At 38.5% G+C, this 17,160-nt stretch overlaps 1 protein-coding gene across 2 annotated transcripts in view; it reads left to right on the top strand.

Annotated features, from left to right (window-relative positions):
* The window catches only part of NCAM2 (neural cell adhesion molecule 2), a 539,492-nt gene extending 526,764 nt beyond the window's left edge, over positions 1-12,728 (top strand). The window contains exon 18 of one of the 2 annotated variants that reach the window (XR_006287979.1): positions 5,320-5,335. Coding sequence is in view for 1 of the 2 variants with exons in the window: in XM_037905715.2 (XP_037761643.1) it covers positions 5,320-5,431 (112 nt within the window). In the remaining variant the exon portion in view is untranslated. Of the gene's footprint in view, positions 1-5,319 lie in introns of both variants that reach the window. The other variant, XM_037905715.2, reaches the window with a different exon arrangement.
* The last annotated feature ends 4,432 nt before the right edge of the window (positions 12,729-17,160 follow it).

The following is a 17,160-nucleotide window of genomic DNA, read 5'->3' as shown; positions in this document are numbered from 1 at the left end:
TTCTGGCCCAAGCAAGTCAGCACGTGCTTGCACAAAAGCACAACAACAAATCTTAAAGAAAAGATGTAGCAACAGGCATGGAACCTGAAGGAAGGAGCCCAGGTTACAGAAAGGAAGAGTTTGGAGGAATCACCTAGAACCTAGTCATGGTTATAATGCTAGCTGCAGTTACAATATCCCTGCAAATAGTTATCTCAGTAAAGAGTCAGTTTTAATTTAAAAAACATGCAGTCCTTTCATGTTATTACCCAGCACAGAGCACATGAAATATGCATCCGCCCTACGCTAACTGGGTATTTCCTAATCCTCAGGTAGTCAGCTAATCAGGCTTTCCAACCGCTTTGTGGCTACAGACCAGCACAAAGCAATCATAGCAGGGTCCAGGATAAAAGTGTTAATGCTAGGCAGTTCAAAGTCTAGTGTATGGTGATGGAAAAGGCTCAGATTACACTCTTCTCTGTACACAAGTACCCTGGTTCTCAAGGAGGAAAGTGTTGCAAATAGAGTTTTGGCTGCACAAAGAAATCAGTCTTGTTCTAGTTAAATCACTTTATAGAATGACAAAAGCTAGTTGTCAAAGCCAGAGTACTTGGCAGATATGTTTTCTCCTGAATGATCTTAATATAAGTATGTAGGGCAAATGCTTCACTATTTTTGACTGGGTGGAGGGGAAATAATAACATTTAAAAACCTTGTGGGGAGAATGGGCCGAGAATCACAACCTAGTTTCATTCTGTCTTGAAATCATTTTTTCCAAAGATTATAAAGATGTAATTTGTCATCTACAAAAGAAATCCTAATTGAATATTGAACCAAGATGAAATTAAAATTTGTAGAATACTTTGTACACAGTGAGAGGGATAAGAAAGGTTTGAGCACAGTTAGCATTGAGATATTGCAGATCCTGATATCCTCATGGGATTTGAGACCAAATTTATTGAATTTAATATGTGATACCAGCCGTAAAAACCCAGTTGCACTGTCTTCCATTGGTTGATATTAGAGTTGTGCCGAGGTTGACCTCTCTCACTAATAAGGTAAGGAACTACATACTTCTACACACAATCATATGTCTTTGTGAGCTAGTATTGTCATCAGTCACATGAAAAGTTATTAAGCCATGGTATTTGAATAGGTTTGAGATTTGAAAATAGGTCACAGCTGACTCTTAATTCAGTTATGCACCACCAGGATAAAGACATAACAATGGCCATACTGGGTCAAACCAATGGTCCATTTAGCCCAGTATCCTGTCTTCCGACAGTGACCAGTGCCAGATGTTTCAAAGGGAATTAACAGAACAGGGCAATTATTGAGTGACACATCACCTGTTGTCCCATCCCAGCTCCTTGCAGTCAGAGGCTTAGGGATACCCAGAGCATGGGGTTGCATCCCTGAGCAGCTTGGCTAATAGTCATTGATGAACCTCGCCTCCATGAATTTACCTAATTCTTGTTTAAACCAAATTGTACTTTTGGCTCTCACAATATTCCCTGGCAATGAGTTTTACAGGTTGACTGTGTGTTGTGTGAAGAAGTACTTCCTTTTCTTTGTTTTAAACCTGCTGCCTATTAATTTCATCAGATGACCCCTGGTTCTTGTGTTATGTGAAGTGGTAAATAACACTTTCTTATTCACTTTCTCCACACCCATGATGATTTTATAGACTTCTATCCTATCCCCCCCTTGTTGTATTTTTTCCAAGCTGAACAGTTCCATTCTTTTAAATTTCTCCTCACAGGGAAGCTGTTCAATATCCCTAATAATTCTTGTTGCCCCAATCTGTACTTTTTTCCAATTCTAATATCTTTTTTGAGATGGGGTGAACTGCATGCAGAACTGCATACAATATTCAATATCATGGATATAAAGCATTATGATATTTACAGTCTTCTTATCTATCCTATTCCTAACGGTTCATAACATTCTGTTAGCATTTTTTACTGCTAATACACATTGTTCTCATGTTTTCAGAGAACTATCTACAATGACTCCAAGATCTCTTTCTTGAGTGGTAACAGCTAATTTAGACACCATCTTTCTGTAGGTATAGTTGGTATTTATATTTTTCAATGCGCATTACTTTGCATTTATCAACACTGAATTTCTTCTGCCATTTTGCTGCCCAGTCATCCATTTTTTGTAACCCCTTTATAACTCTTCATAGTTAGCTTTGGACTTAACTGTCTTGAGCAATTTTGTATCATCTGCAAACTTTGCCATCTCAGTGTTGAACCCATTTTCCAGATCTTTTATGATTATGTTAAACAGCACAGGTCCTAGTACAGATCTTTGGGAGACCCACTATTTACCTCTCTACACTGTGAAAAGGGACCATTTATTCCTACCCTTTGTTTCCTGTCTTTTAACCATTTACTCATCCATGAGAGGACCTTTCCTCTTATCCTCTGGCTGCTTACTTTTCTTAAGAGCCTTTGGCGAGGGACCTTTTTAAAACCTTTCTGAAATATTCAAAAATAAGCAAGCGCAAACTTCTCTCTAATTCAAGAACTAACCAATTAAATGTTACAATTGTAGTTACTTTGTGAAAAGTGAAGTGTACTTCATTTTATTTTTGTAATATGAATGCAGTAACACATGCAACATGACCATTGTGTGTATATTAATATTGGAATATAATTTGTCATACCAATGGGTCATTTGTGATGGATGGGTTACAGTCCTGAAATAGTTGAAAACTATTGTTCTGTAATTCTATCTCCCTAGTATTGGTAATACCTTTGGAATTACAAAGTTAAGGCCTGATCCAAAGCCCAGTGAAGTAAATGAGTCTTTTTATGACTGTTACGCAGGTAGCATTATTTAGTTATCTAAGGAAACCGAAAAATTATTACAGAGAGCCATGGGCTTTTTGTCATCACAGTAGGTTGCAAGCCCAGAAAACAAGTTAACAATTGCTTTCTACTTTTCAGTCTCACGTTAATTCAAGTAAAAGCATTTGAATTCAAATGGGAAAAATATTAATTCTGGCAAATACAAATTAACATTTGAATGTAATTTAAGGGATACAGGAAAACTCCAAACCAACAAAAAATATTGCCTTCACTTAAAATAAAATTAAACGTTGTCAATATCTTGTGAGATTTTATTTTTTATTAAACTGACTACAACTGGAGTTGTGGTTTTTTTTAAAGTATATATCAAACCTAAAAAACAAGCTTGTTAAGCTTGTTTAGATTTGTCAAGTGTTCTGTTTCTTTCTTTCTCCTTTGTAATTAAAGCCATTCTTCAATCTTCTCACACCGATCTTTAAAAACGTGGCTATCTGGAGTTCATTTTCCTACATTCATGGTGTCACAGGAACTTTTCTATTTGAAGTAGTTTGAAATTGTTAGTGACCTGCTCCAAGTCTACTACTTGTGCATAATCAGCTTCTATTTAATTTCTCACCTAATCCATCTGTCTGTTGCCCAATCACTTGTGTTTTGAGGCATTTCCTTTCCTTCAGCTTCTCAAAAATTATTTTAGATTTTCATCTTCAAAGTCACAAATCCCCTCCTTGTCTTGTCTTTATTGTCTTTCAGGTAGTTTGTGCTCATTTGTTTAACCTTTTGATAAATTGTTTTTTTCTTGTTCATTCAGCAAGTCTAAATTTCATAAAACCAGGGACTGGGGGGTTAGTTTTCTTTATTAATATTAGATACTGTGATTATAAGGTTTTCCTAAGAGGGTCTTCAAACAGGCTTTGAACATTACCTTGATGCCCCTAGAACAATGCACTCTAGACTAAAGAGTTTAGCAATTTTCTTGAATAAAATCAGATGTCTCATGTTCTCCGTTTAAAAAAAAAAAAATCTTTTCTGTAGATTAAGGAAAGGAATTTAAATATTGTTTAGCATTTTCCGAACTCTTACTCCATTGGAATCACTAGTGAAGCAACTCCAATGCATTGTTAAGTCAGCAGTGAATGTTTTGGAAAATCCCATCCTGAAGGTCTACATGCCTAGCTTTCAAATAAAAATGGCTTTCATCAATGGGAGAAGTGAAGATGATCAATGTGTTTGTGTTTTGTGCTTGAAGATGTGAGTAGTCAGTCATCCTGAAGAGATACTGTTAATTAAAACAAGCTTGATATAATGAACTGACTTGTAATGATGACTCAAGTTTCCATTTCGCTTTTTAATATAGCATACATTATCAGTCACAAGATCAACCCGCCCAGGATAAATCTAATTCTTCTATAAAATCAAGTTTGATTTAGGCCCTGATTCAGCAAAAATGTTTGATCTAGGTCTGCCCCTTTTCAGAAAAGCACTTAAGCATGTGTTTCGGTCCCGTTGAGCATTTGCTTAAGTGCTTTGCTGAATCAGGGCCTTGGTCAGCTTTCTGGTGTTTCCTTCCATTTTCTGAAACTTCCTAAATAAACTGTCAGATCTTTTTACACTTGCTCTCTTCTTGCAATAGGTGAGATCCTGACCCTACTGAAGTCAATGCAAATTTTGCTATTGACTTCAACGGGGCCAGGATTTCACTCTCTGGATGCAAGGGCATGAAAGACTTCTATATACATCTAAGAATATTGGTTTTTTTTTAACAAATGCACAACTTATTTCTGGATCTTTGTTTGGATTAATGAGGAATATCTTAATCCACTGGTTGTACGGGATCAGATTCATACCTGTCTCAGGCTACCACACAGGGAAATAACAGTGCACTCCTTTATCCACCTGCATAGGTGCCGACTTCGGGCTGGAACACCCATAGGAAAAAAATGGTGGGTGCTGAGCAACCACCGGCAGCCCCCCATCAGAACCTCCCTCCCCTGCGTCTCGTGCCCACCAACAAGCAGCTCAGTGCCTCCTACTCCCTCCCTGAACCTCCCGCCCACTGCAATCAGCTATTTCGCAGCACGCAGGAGGCTCTGCGGGGGGAGGGGGCGGGTGCAAGGATGCAATGCGCTCAGGGGAGGGGGCGGGACAGGGAAGGAAGAGGTGGGGTGGGGCAGGGCAGGGGTGGGAAGAGGTGGGTGGGGTGAGGCCTTGGTGGAGTGGGGGCGGTGGCTGGAGCAGACCCAGGGGTGAGCACCCCCCGGCACATTGTAAAGTCAGTGCCTGTGTCCACATGAACTAGCTACCTGCATTGCAGTGTGTTGCAGGGAGCAGCCTCCACAATTTAGCCCTTAGAGGCTTTATATGAATAGATACTGCACTTATATTTTCTGTAAAAAACAGTTTGGTGCTTATAATTTAGTTCTTTATATGTATATAACTCTACAGATAACGGATATAATTGTTCTTTAAAAAAAACAGTTCGGTGCATTATTTTAAGTAAATCATGGCTTTTTCTCATTTCTCACAGGAAACTGCCACTAAAAGAAGAAAATGGGAAAGAAGCTTTAAATCCAGAAACTATAGAAATCAAAGTTTCTAATGACATCATCCAGTCAAAAGAAGATGATAGCAAAGCATAAAAAGATGACTACAGCTGTCTGAAAAAAAGTATTTGGATTGGAGTAACCCTGTGACCAAAACTCTACAGCTGACCTTAATTTCTTGGGCAACTTAAGCTTGGAATAGTTAGTACACGTGTACATATGATCAAACTACTTCTGTCTACAGTACCTCTCTATTTTGTTTTGTTAATGTTTTAGTATGTAGACCTTGCTGACCACAGTCCCTTGGTATCAATTTGAATCTGCAGAAAAAGTACTGTAATTTATTACATTACAAAGGTGATCTATTTATAAAACCACTTTTACCAAGCTACCCCCAGCCACAGAAATACAACAAATAGCTCCACATCCTACAGTGCAAGCTAAACACATGAAAGAAAGTGCCATATACTCCTGTATTTGTTTCCACTGGTAATAGAACAAAAGGTTTAGGTGGCCTTTAAAAGAAGAAGGGGGGAAACATCAGTCTCAGTATGAAACTTGAGACAGAGGGCTGGCAAAAGTTGAATAGCCACCTTGGCTGTATTTTATCATTTGACACAAAATAGAAAGACTGACTATTAGATGGTGACAGACCTGCACATTGGTTTTTAAATATAGTACAAGGGTAATAAACATGATGTACAGATTTAAAACAAAACTGGTTGAATATTTTGCAGAAAAAAAATTGGTCTCGTCTAAACTATATGAGTGTTTGACTCTGAAAGGCTACTCAGTTTTCAGATATTCTGTGTTAATGTTTGGGAGATCATGTGTGAACTAAAATGTGGAAACATGTTTTTTTGTGTGAAAAGAAAACTGATTTATGATAGCTTTTGGTTTCAAGTGAAATCTTAAAATAAACATGAGCTCAACTTAGTTGCCTCCATGTACTTATAGATATATATCAGTCCTTCTTAGTTTTAACCACCTAGTCAAGGAATAAAGTATTGCATTTCAGTATAACAAAGGAGTTGTTCATCCCAACCCAGTAGGCATGTTGTTAAACAGTTGTCCTTAACACAGCACTTGTTTTGTAGCATAGGAATAATAATTGCATATCCTTTGTATTATAAAAAAACACATCAAGAAAGGAGGAAGAGAAGAACTTAGACTAAATGGTTAAGAACATTATAAAATTATTAAATTTGTGGTATCCAATAGTCTAAATATTTTTAAGGTCCACAGTCTCCAAGACAATCACTTTTACTTATGCTGGTAGTGACAGCTATGAACTATTATGATCAGATAATCTTCTTCCTTTGGTGAAAAATTAATCCTCCTCTACTGACAATTGATTTTTCATTATTACCAATTGGAGGAATAACATTTTGTGCCCAGTCCAGCCCTCAGTATCCATCATCTTCTATACTAATCAAGCCTTGACTTTGGAAGAGGCAGACATAGTCAACAAATGACCACTAACTAAAATATCTGCTCTTCAGGGGCAAGTTGTGGATCATCCCATGGTAGAACTGCTCCATAACTGAATACAGATCTGTTATATGAAGGTTTAACTCTACTCAGTGGAGTGACACCCACGTAACCTACATCTAAATTTGGTTCATAGTCATAGTACTTTGGTTGTCTAGGAGAAGATCATGTAACTTTTAATTGATATGGGGTCGTCGTGGCAAGGCAGATGACTTTGTAGTTCAACTACGATAAAAAGAATTGTGGGAAATTACCTGTAAGTTGGGAGAATTATTATTTAGTGTCCCAACTCATCTAAACACTAATGTGTTTAATGGAGCTCTTGCTGCAGATGTGCTGAAATTCATGGTCCCTGGCTTCCTTTCCTTGGGTTGCTTCTAAAATTGACATATTAGTCAAGAAGAACCCAACAATTTTGTGATTTTTTTTTTAAATCCTTCTTGGCCATCACCTAGGGAAGAATGCACAATGAGTCAAGATATCAGGGCAGACGGCCGGTATGGTTGGGGAAATAGGTTAAACAGAATCATGAGACAATAATGGGGTAGTGGAGGTAGCACTGGAATACGGAGGCTGTGAAAGATGATCTATGATTCTGCTGCAAGTCTGTTACTTATAATGCTCAGCCAATGCCTCTGGGTCAAGGTAAGCTGAAGGGGTGGCTCCTCAGAAGCCTGCCTTGTTGCTCCCATGCACTGAGCAGGTAGCAGCACAATTAGCCTGCTAATTTTCTCCTTCGTGTCTTTCTGGAACTGAGCAGTCAGTGCGAATCCTTAGTAAAGTGAGTGGGGCTGGCCCCTAATCTGTAATTGACAGAGCCACTCCCCATACAGAATGCATACATGCAGCTGGAGCTTCTCCCACTGGCAAAAATGCTCAGAGCCAGAGACCTTTCCACTGAAGCCCTTTTTTGTGTGAGTGTGTAACCAAGCAGTATCCTGGACCATTCAGATAGCTTGAGGTAAAGGAAGGGGAAACACACTGTTCAAGCAATTGTAGAAGAGTAGGCTGGTGGGGCTCAAGCATCGAGGGATGGAGCAGGGAGAAAAATAGTCAGTTAATCTTCTTGGTGGGACAGTCATTTGTGTATTCCACCTTCTACACTGTCACCTTCCCCAACAGTAGTTTCTCCAGGCTCATCAAGGAAGTAGGGAATTCCATTCCCTTCATGCTTCTGCCATTAGAGTGCCAGATCCCGTCACTCTCACTTATGCTAAGGAAAACCTCACTATACAAATAATCCAGTGTGAAACAAATGGGATGATTCACACAATAAGGTACATTTGCACTGTAAGCAAGGGTGGCAGAATCCAGGCCAGACTATAGTTGCTTGCCAAGGGATTCCCCCTGAATCTTGTTAGTGGCTTCCGTGGCTGCAAACCCCAGGGTGTTTCCTTGGTTCTTCATCTGTGAAGGCAATTTTTGCTTGGGTATGGATCTAAATTGCAGGGAGAGAAGTAAGGGGGGAAAACAAGTGCAAAGGGATTTGAAAATCTAAAAGTTCTATACAGCATGTTTATTATTACTAGGATTGTACAACTCTTTAAAAATTAACACAAAAACAAAAACCCACCCTACAAATATATTTTGTTGTTCGGTATATTAATAGGAGCTAAAGCATGTCTGAGTACACTACATTACAAATCAACTGGTATTCCCAGAAGTATTTATTTTTCCTGAAGTTATGTCTCTTGCCCGGGGTGCTGTGTGATGGTCTGAGAATCAGATGGAGCTAAATTAGTGATAGACTATTCCAAGTGTACTCTTTGATTTGAAGATTAATAGGTTTTCTCTTGCTCTCGTCATCGATGCCATGCAGGAGAAGGGCAAACCTATAACTGTTTTTTTACATTATGAAAGAATGTGCTGAAATATCTCTCTTTGCTAATGTTTCCAAATGAGGGCAGCTTGTAGTTTAAATTGTAAGATATGTGTAGAACTGGAATAACAGCCTTTCTTTGTTTTTCTTTCTTATTATAGACTGAAAACATATCTGTATAAATGTCACTTTTACTGTCTGAAAGTAATTTTAAGTGTTAGTATGAAATGTCAGAAGAGTTGACTGAATATAACTATTGGTAAAAGTAACCTGAATTGTTACACTGTTTTAGTTTGGGGAAGGAGGCCAAGAAGTCTCTTAAATTTTTGACAGTTCTTGGCAGATTACATGAAACATGGCAAAGACAATCTCTATTCAACAACAGATAAAGAGAAAAAGAGTGAAAACTGCTTAGATTTTTTTTAAGTAGGAGATGCATTTTGATTTACCACAATATTTTTTTAAAAATTATTTGCGATTATATTTTTGCAATTTATTCTAAAAATATATTATGGAGAGTATTTTTGTTGTTCCTTCCCCCTCACCAATGATTTATTGTTTTTCGTGGGGGCCCCAGAAATATTTACTATTCTGTTGATGCTAATACCTGATGTGATAAAGCTTAATTTATTTAGGCCCTAATCTTGAAAGCTATTTTGCAGGGTGGGCAGACCCTTCACCCATGCAGCACCCCATTGACTTCAGTGGGGATGTGCATAGGCAGAAGGTTCTACTTGCTTGGAACAGTTTGTGGGATCAGGGCCTAGTTTTTATCTTCTTCATAGATATGTACAACTTTAGCATACGACAGTCATGTAGACAGGCTGTTTTGACAACAGTTCACGGCATAGTAAATTTCACTTGACATCTTCAATCTTTGAACTGATGTTTATCTGAAAAGTGGCTTTCTTTTCATGATGGTAATGAAATCGATCAAGTCCTTATTCATTTAAGTGCCAATCATTGAATGGTAATATTACAATCATGTCATTTTTTCCATTTCTCAGAGCAGATAATCAAGATGTATTTGTGCCTTTGAATAGCATGCCACTCTGCTTTATTAAAAAAAAACAACAAAAAACAAATCTCCTTCAATAATTTGCCTACTAATCCTGTTTAGAAGATTTGAAATTTTTACATTGATATAATTTCCTCCTCAGAAATGTAAAATGTATCTAAGTTAAGCTGGCAATCATATTTTTCAATTCACTTTAATATTTAAAACCCCAAACCTGTAAAAGATTTGGAGAGGTAGCACTTTTGTTCTAATTTGCTGGAGCCATTGTTAAATGCTTTTGCGGTAGGTAGAGAATAGTGTGTTCAGGATTTAGGTAGGGGAAGGCATTGCCTTGTGTGGGGGTACTCGGACCAAATGCCTCAAGTTGAAGCTTTTTTGAGATTCATCTAGGGATCCTCCACACTGTTATTAGTCCTCCCTTTCCCTCTAAAATGTTAACAGCCCCTTTCAGATCTGAAAGGAACCCTGGAATCTTTCCCCACCATTTTACTTTGAGTAAAACCATTGTGAATGTTACCTGCGGAAATATTCATGGCTTCACTGTCTCTGTTATAGCTGTCTCTGAAAATAACTTATTTATTTAGAGTATTTTCTACAGGTATTGGGTGAAATTCACTCTTGTGTAGAAAACCACAACCAGGCCTATGTACCGTATGAGCCCACAGACACAAATATTGCAAGTTGACCGTCAGGGATGTGGAGGGGAATCCCTGTATAGAAACCCATTGAGTTAAATCTTGGCTTTATTGACGTTAATGATAAAAATCCAGTTGACTTCAGTGGGGGCCAGGATTTTATCTATTGATTTCAACGGGCTCTACATGTGTTCATGGCTCTTCCCACTTGAATCACCTTGGAGAATCAGAAGTGAGGCTATGTCTAAACTGCAAATAAAAGTTCCCATGGCTGGCCCATGCCAGCTGACTCAGGCTTGCAGGACTTGGGGTAAGGGACTGTTTAATGGCTGTGTAGATCATAGAATCATAGGACTGGAAGGGACCTCTAGAGGTCATCTAGTCCAGTTCCCTGCACTCATGGCAGGACTGAGTATTATCTAGGCCAACCCTGGCAGGTGTTTGTCTAACCTGCTTTTAAAAATCTCCAATGATGGTGATTCCACATCCTCACTAGGCAATTTATTCCAGTGCTTAACCTCCTTGAGAGACAGTTTTTCCTAATGTCCAACCTAAACTGCCCTTGCTGCAATTTAAGCCCATTACTTCTTTTCCTTGTCAGAGGTTAAGGAGAACAATTTTTCTTGCTCCTCCTCGTAACAATCTTTTATGTTCTTGAAAACTGTTATCATGTCCCCCTCCCAGTCTTCCCTTGTTCGGGCTTGAGCTGGAGTCTGGACTCTAGGACCCTGGGAAGGGGAAGGGTCCCAGAACTCGGGCTGCAGCTCAAGCTCGAATGTCTACACCGCAAGCTGCTTAGCCAGAGCCCTGTGAGCCGGAGTCAGCTAGCACAGGCCAGTCACAGGTATCTAATTACAGTGTAGACATACCATTAGGACACACATGGGACTTGTGGTATATCAGCCTTATACTGGCTCTCTTCATAGGGAATTTTTTCCTTATTAGGGTTTAATACTGATCTCAAAATTGCATCACAATTTTATCCCATTCCTTAGCATGTTTTCAAAGTTCGTAAGGAGATGAATAAATGTTTCTCTCTAAGTAACAAATGGTGATTACCTGACTTTGTCATAAAGGTAAAAGACGTATTCTGGGGGGAGGTTTAAACTCAATTTGGTTTGCTGCAGACGGCAGCAGTGCTAAGTGGAAAACTACCATGGTTAAGTCAATATTTCTGTTTTGTTTTTGTTTTTTTAACAGTCCTGTAAAAAAAGTCCCTTCACACTTCACTGCAACATTTTTCAGATATTAATATAATTTTAAGGAAGCACCTAATCAAATTGATTGCTTTTGGAAAACCACCAAGTTTTAAAGGATTTGCAGAATTTCTACCATACATGTAAATGAGCAATTGATAGAAGATTGGATTGGGCTTGATACAAACTGGAGTCTTTCCACTTACTTCAATGGGCTTTGGATCAGGCCCTTTAAAGATTGTAGTTTACCAATGTATCTTTCCTCTTAAAAAATATTGTGAACCCAATGCTGTTTGAATTTCAAACTCGGATTTGCCTTTTCTAGCCCAAGATAATGAAATAAATATGGTCTGCCAAATTTGTATTGGCAGATTTTAAATCACAGTTGGGATTGGAGACATGGCAGGATGACCTGATGCAGTGCAAGAAAGCTGACAAAAATAAGGAAAGCCAGAAAAAGAGGCAGCTGGTGTAAAGGATTGATCAATCTAGAAGAGGGAGCAGCTGCTAAGATGTGAGGTTGCAGCAAGATAGGGTGGTGGCAGAGAAACTGAGCTGCTAAACCAGAAGAGACCGCTGAAGAGGTTAGCCCGAATCAGGGGATTTTTGAACTCTGAAAGCTACCGAAGGGAGAACATTAACTCAGATAGACCCTATAATTTTGCCATGTAATTAGGCTATATTTAAAAAATAAAGAAAACTATGGGTGGGAGTGGGGGAGAATAACCCCTCAGAATGTATATAAGTCAGTACAAAAAATAAAACAAAACAGTTTACTCCTTCAGGAAATGTTATTGCTCATGGTATAGAGTTCTCGCTACAAATATGTAAATTATTTAGAGAAGACTTTAAAAAAAATAGCTTTCCTGCTACAATGAGCACTTGGTATGTATTTTGTATGCTGTGTACAGTATAAGCTAAGGGATACCATATATTGTTTTTGTTATTCCACACGTTGTCAACAGCCCACTTATGGTATATACCATCTGAATTATATATTGATGAGTTAGCTACCACTGGGGCTAGTTTGTTTATTGTTTCAAAATCTTATGTCCCTATGAAATGCTGTATATATATATCTAAACTGTAAAAATAATAATAATAATAATTAATAATACTGCAAATGCTGAAGTTTTGTATTTATGAAAGACATAGAAAGTATGGCTTAAAGTATATCAATTATTTGTCACTCTTCACCATTTGTATATTAATAGTAAAGATACTTTTACTTTCATGAAGTGGTGCATTTTACATTTACTTTTTTGCTAAGTGTCTATCAGCTAGTGAGGGGCTGATTCTGTAGGCAGGATTAATTCAAGGACATTCACCTTTTCAGAACATTTTAAAGCCTTACAGTATTTTTGAAACAAACCAAAATTGTGTGGGTATTGCCAAAAAATAAGATACATGATTTAAGAAATGTCCCAGTAAACTTACAGTGTACGATACTCCTTTTATCTCAAATATAGCATAGCTTAGTATTATTACAGTAACACCAAGAATGGGACCCCTTTGTGTGCTAGGCGCATGATAAGAAATAGCCCTGTCCCAAAGAGCATAGGGACAGATTTTTAAAAGTACAGTACTTAGGTACCTAAAGAGGCAGATAGGTGTCTAAGTCTCCAAGTTAGGCATCACAGGCATTTTCAAACCTGCCGCTAAGCTGCTGCCTAACCCCTGGTGCCTGTGATCCCTGCTTTTTGGCCTATTGGCACCTAAAGGTCAGCATCCTAAGCCCCACTGGATCCTAAGCATTGCTGCTACCCCACTACGAATGACCATGTCTGGAGCTCATACTTAGGAACAGCCATAGACTTAGCCAGCAGTACAGCTGCATCCACCACCTCCCAGCCAGGCTCTGATCCTGCAAACACTGAAGCATGTGCTGACTTAATAAATCAATGAGACTATCAACATATGCAAAATTAAGCATCTCCGTGTTTGCAGGAACAGGGCCCAAATAGACAAGGCAGACAAAGGGGAAAGTATTATTATCTTCATTGCACAGATGAGAAACTGAGGCCCAGAGGCCCAGATTCAGCAACGTATAAGCATGTGCCTAACTTTTCAAAAAAATTGTTTAAAACACTGCTTAACAACCCCATGATCTGGCGTCAGAGAAATTAGATGACTTGACAAAGTAATAGAGTAAGTTTGTAGCCCAGCCAGAAATTGAACCCAAATATCCTGCATCTAAGTCAGTGCCTTAACCACAAGACAAGCCTTCCCCTCATCTATAGCCAAAAAGAAAACGCAAAACCACTTTCTATTATTAATATTCTGTTTCTATTGTATGGCAGCTGTATAGCCAGCCTTAGCTTTTCTGTCCTTTTCAGTTCTGCTCTTATATTCCATGCTTTCGTGGCTCTCAAACCTTTTACTCATGGTTAAAAGATGCAGGTAGGGGAGAATGGATGGCTTCTTTCATGAATGATTGAGTGCTACTTAGGAGAACACTGTCAGATATTCTGACAAGAACAATTTCCTCAACTGTGTTACTAATGACACTATAATAAAACTTGAAAGCACAATAAAATATAATTTCTTTTTTCTATTTAGAGACTGGTCAGTTTCACATTTGGGATGGCATGGAATTGGATCCTCCTGGCACAGGAAAACACATATGCACATGTGTAAGTCCATCCCTGTTCAGGACAGCACTTAAACACGTGTAACTGTGAGCATGTGCTTAAGACCCATTGAAGGGTACGTCTTTCACACTGAAGGGGAGCCTTTCACTGAGGCATGTAGCTACACATATAGTGTACACTTTTCACGACACTGTAAGGGCAGGCATAGCCAGAGTCTCACTGAAGCAGATGCTTGGAGTTATACACACATTTAAGTGCTCTTCTTGTTAAAAATGCTTTCCTGAATTGTGCTTTAGCACAGTACTGCAGTCTTTGGGTTTCATTCACTGTAGGAGAATAATCTTTTGTTAAACAAAAAATAGTCTTTTACTGGAATTTTAAAAAAATCATCATAGCAATAATTCTGCTGAAGAGACAGAATGAACCACATGTGGCAGAAGTTAGTTATGCGATTAAGGCAGCAAAAGATGCTGCAGCGACGAGAACAGAGTAGAAAGTTAGCTTTGTAAAATTTGTTTTGACATGATAAAAATTTGGACCAGACTGGACCTGACAATGCTCCTTTAATGAATCTACCAGAATTCAGTTTTTTCTGTTGAGGGACACTCTATTTCTTAATAATCTCAGACCAAAGAGGGCATTTCTTTGAGGTGTTTCATGGGCTAGCTCAGTAACAAACAAGTCTTGTGTTTGAACATCCTCGTTCACCTCTGGAAGAAAAGCAATCACTCACATAGTATAAGACCAAGTTATCATACAGCACTTTACAGAAGGACAACATTATGTACTGCTAGGACACTTTCCAATGCAATAAAAGAAATAAACATTACAACTATTGAAAAAACTTTTGTAAATGGACTCAGACATACAGCCGTCTTAAAAAGAAAGTAAAAGCTTTTCTGGTCTGAAAAGGCTTCTTGCATGTGACATACAGCAAGTTTAATTAAAAGGCCACCTTGCAATAAATTGCAAAATATGTTGTTATAAGTAGGCCAGAACTACACCTGTGATAGATGATGGAGCTTTACTATGCACAGCTCTTTATGTCTTCAGCAAAATTTTGTAATCAATTCATTCCCTAATGGGAAGTCTGTGTTAATTGTGAGACTGGCGTAATGTGCTTGGATTTCTTGGTATGCATGACATGTCTGGCTGCAGTATTTTGTACTGCCTATATTTTTAAAAGGGCATATGCAGTAGACAGGTTATAATGTGCTGAAAGTGTAGACAGTTATCTTGACTCCCAGTGTAGGGTGAGAAATATGTTCTTATGCTGTTGATCAAAACATCCTCTTATGAGAGAGAGAGAGAGAGAGAGAGAAACCCCCTAGTTAATTTAATTTCAGTTAGTGGATAACTTGGCAGTGTTAAACAGACACGCTTGTATTTGCTGAAACAGTTTAAGGCCTTGATTCTGAAACGCAATCTGCTTGTGCAGACCCTTGCACCATGTGGAGTGCCAAGGCAGTGTCCATGCTAGTAACCTTCACTGAAGGATTGGGGCTAAGGGTTTCAAGCCGGATTGAGTTTTAATGAGAGTTGTACTCCTAAATCACTTGGGTGCCTTTGAAGATCTCATTCTAAATCTGCAGAATCAAAATGAAAGGGAGGTACTAGAAGTGGTGAAATATGAGAGTAAATAGGAACTACTGGGTGGGTTGCTTATGAATTTCATGTTAATATTGCCTAAAAAGAAGAGAGAGGATGTTAAAAATAATCATCGGAGCTTTGGTGATATTGAAAGACAACCAGGAAGAAGATTTGTTTTCAGGTGAGAAGTGTATATATTGTTAGAATTCAAGTAAAAAAGTTGGTCTGCTTCTTGAAAATATCTTTTCTCCGGCTGTCTGTGACTGAGATGAAGATTATCTTTTCACCTCCACCATTATAAGGTTATGTCCCTGGCATTCACCAATACAAGTCCACACAATGCTATGAAAACTTATTCAGTGAAGTTTTATCACTCAAATACTTTGTCTTATGTTTGTTTTCTCGGTAAAGCTGTATTACCATGTACACTTAAAAGGCGAAGCAGGTCCTAATTCATAATTTGCTAGCAAATAGAGGGCTATCAAATCAACAAAAAGGACACTGGACTGAGACTAGGGAGATCCAGGCTCCAGTTCTGGTGCTGTCCAGTTCTGGTGCTTGTGAGCTTGGGCAAGTCACTTAATCTCTCTGTGGCACAATTCTCCATTTGTAAAGTGGGGATAGTAATGTTTCTTTACTCACACCTTTTGTCTGGCAATCCTGCAAACACGTATGTGCATGCTTAACTTTACTACCATGAATGGCCCTACTGATTTTAATGGGACTACTCACAGTACTAAAGTTAAGTATGTGTATAAGGGTTTGCAGGGTTGAGGCCTTAGAATGTAAGCTGTTTGGGGCAGGGAATGTCGTTCACTATATGTGTGTATGTACAGCACCTAACTGAATATGGCAGTGATCTCTGCTGGAGCCTCTAAACATTCCTGCAGTATAAAGAATCACAAAAGGGTTAACTAGCTCACTGCATCCTTTGAAAGTGATGACTCTTAACTGGGAGGATGAAAAAAAGCATACCCTGAATCTAGGTCTGACCATCAGTCTTGATTTTTGGAGCCACAATAAATAAGAGTCCATTGGTAAACTGGAAAAGTCAAACCAGATTATTTTTAGTAATAGTAATGACTTTTATATAACACCTTTATCCAAAAGGATCCCAAAGTGCTTAAACTATTAACCTCAATTGAAATTTACCATTAACTTCAAGAATAGCAAGATTATTCTCTCTATACATAGTACATCCCTGAAATGCTGCCACCTCTAGTATGAAGAACAACAACCAGCCAACATGCTGTACAGAGAAATACATCTTTTTTTCCCCAGAGAACACCACCCACCAATGGCCCTAGCAACCTATCAAATGTCACAACAAATACCCAGTGAAACACCAATTGAGAAGCAACAGCTCCTTTCCCAGAAACACCTTTCTTGGCAACTATCTGATTCCTTCTACATGTCCCTAGTGCAGGATTACACTCTTATTAGAGCTACTTTTCCTGCAGAGAGTTTCTGGGTCTGGCCCTTTAA

Source organism: Chelonia mydas, chromosome 1 (assembly GCF_015237465.2).
Source record: "Chelonia mydas isolate rCheMyd1 chromosome 1, rCheMyd1.pri.v2, whole genome shotgun sequence".
Lineage (NCBI taxonomy): Eukaryota > Metazoa > Chordata > Testudines > Cheloniidae > Chelonia > Chelonia mydas.
Note: the sequence above shows the minus strand (reverse complement) of the source record. Positions and strands in the feature narration are given on the sequence as shown.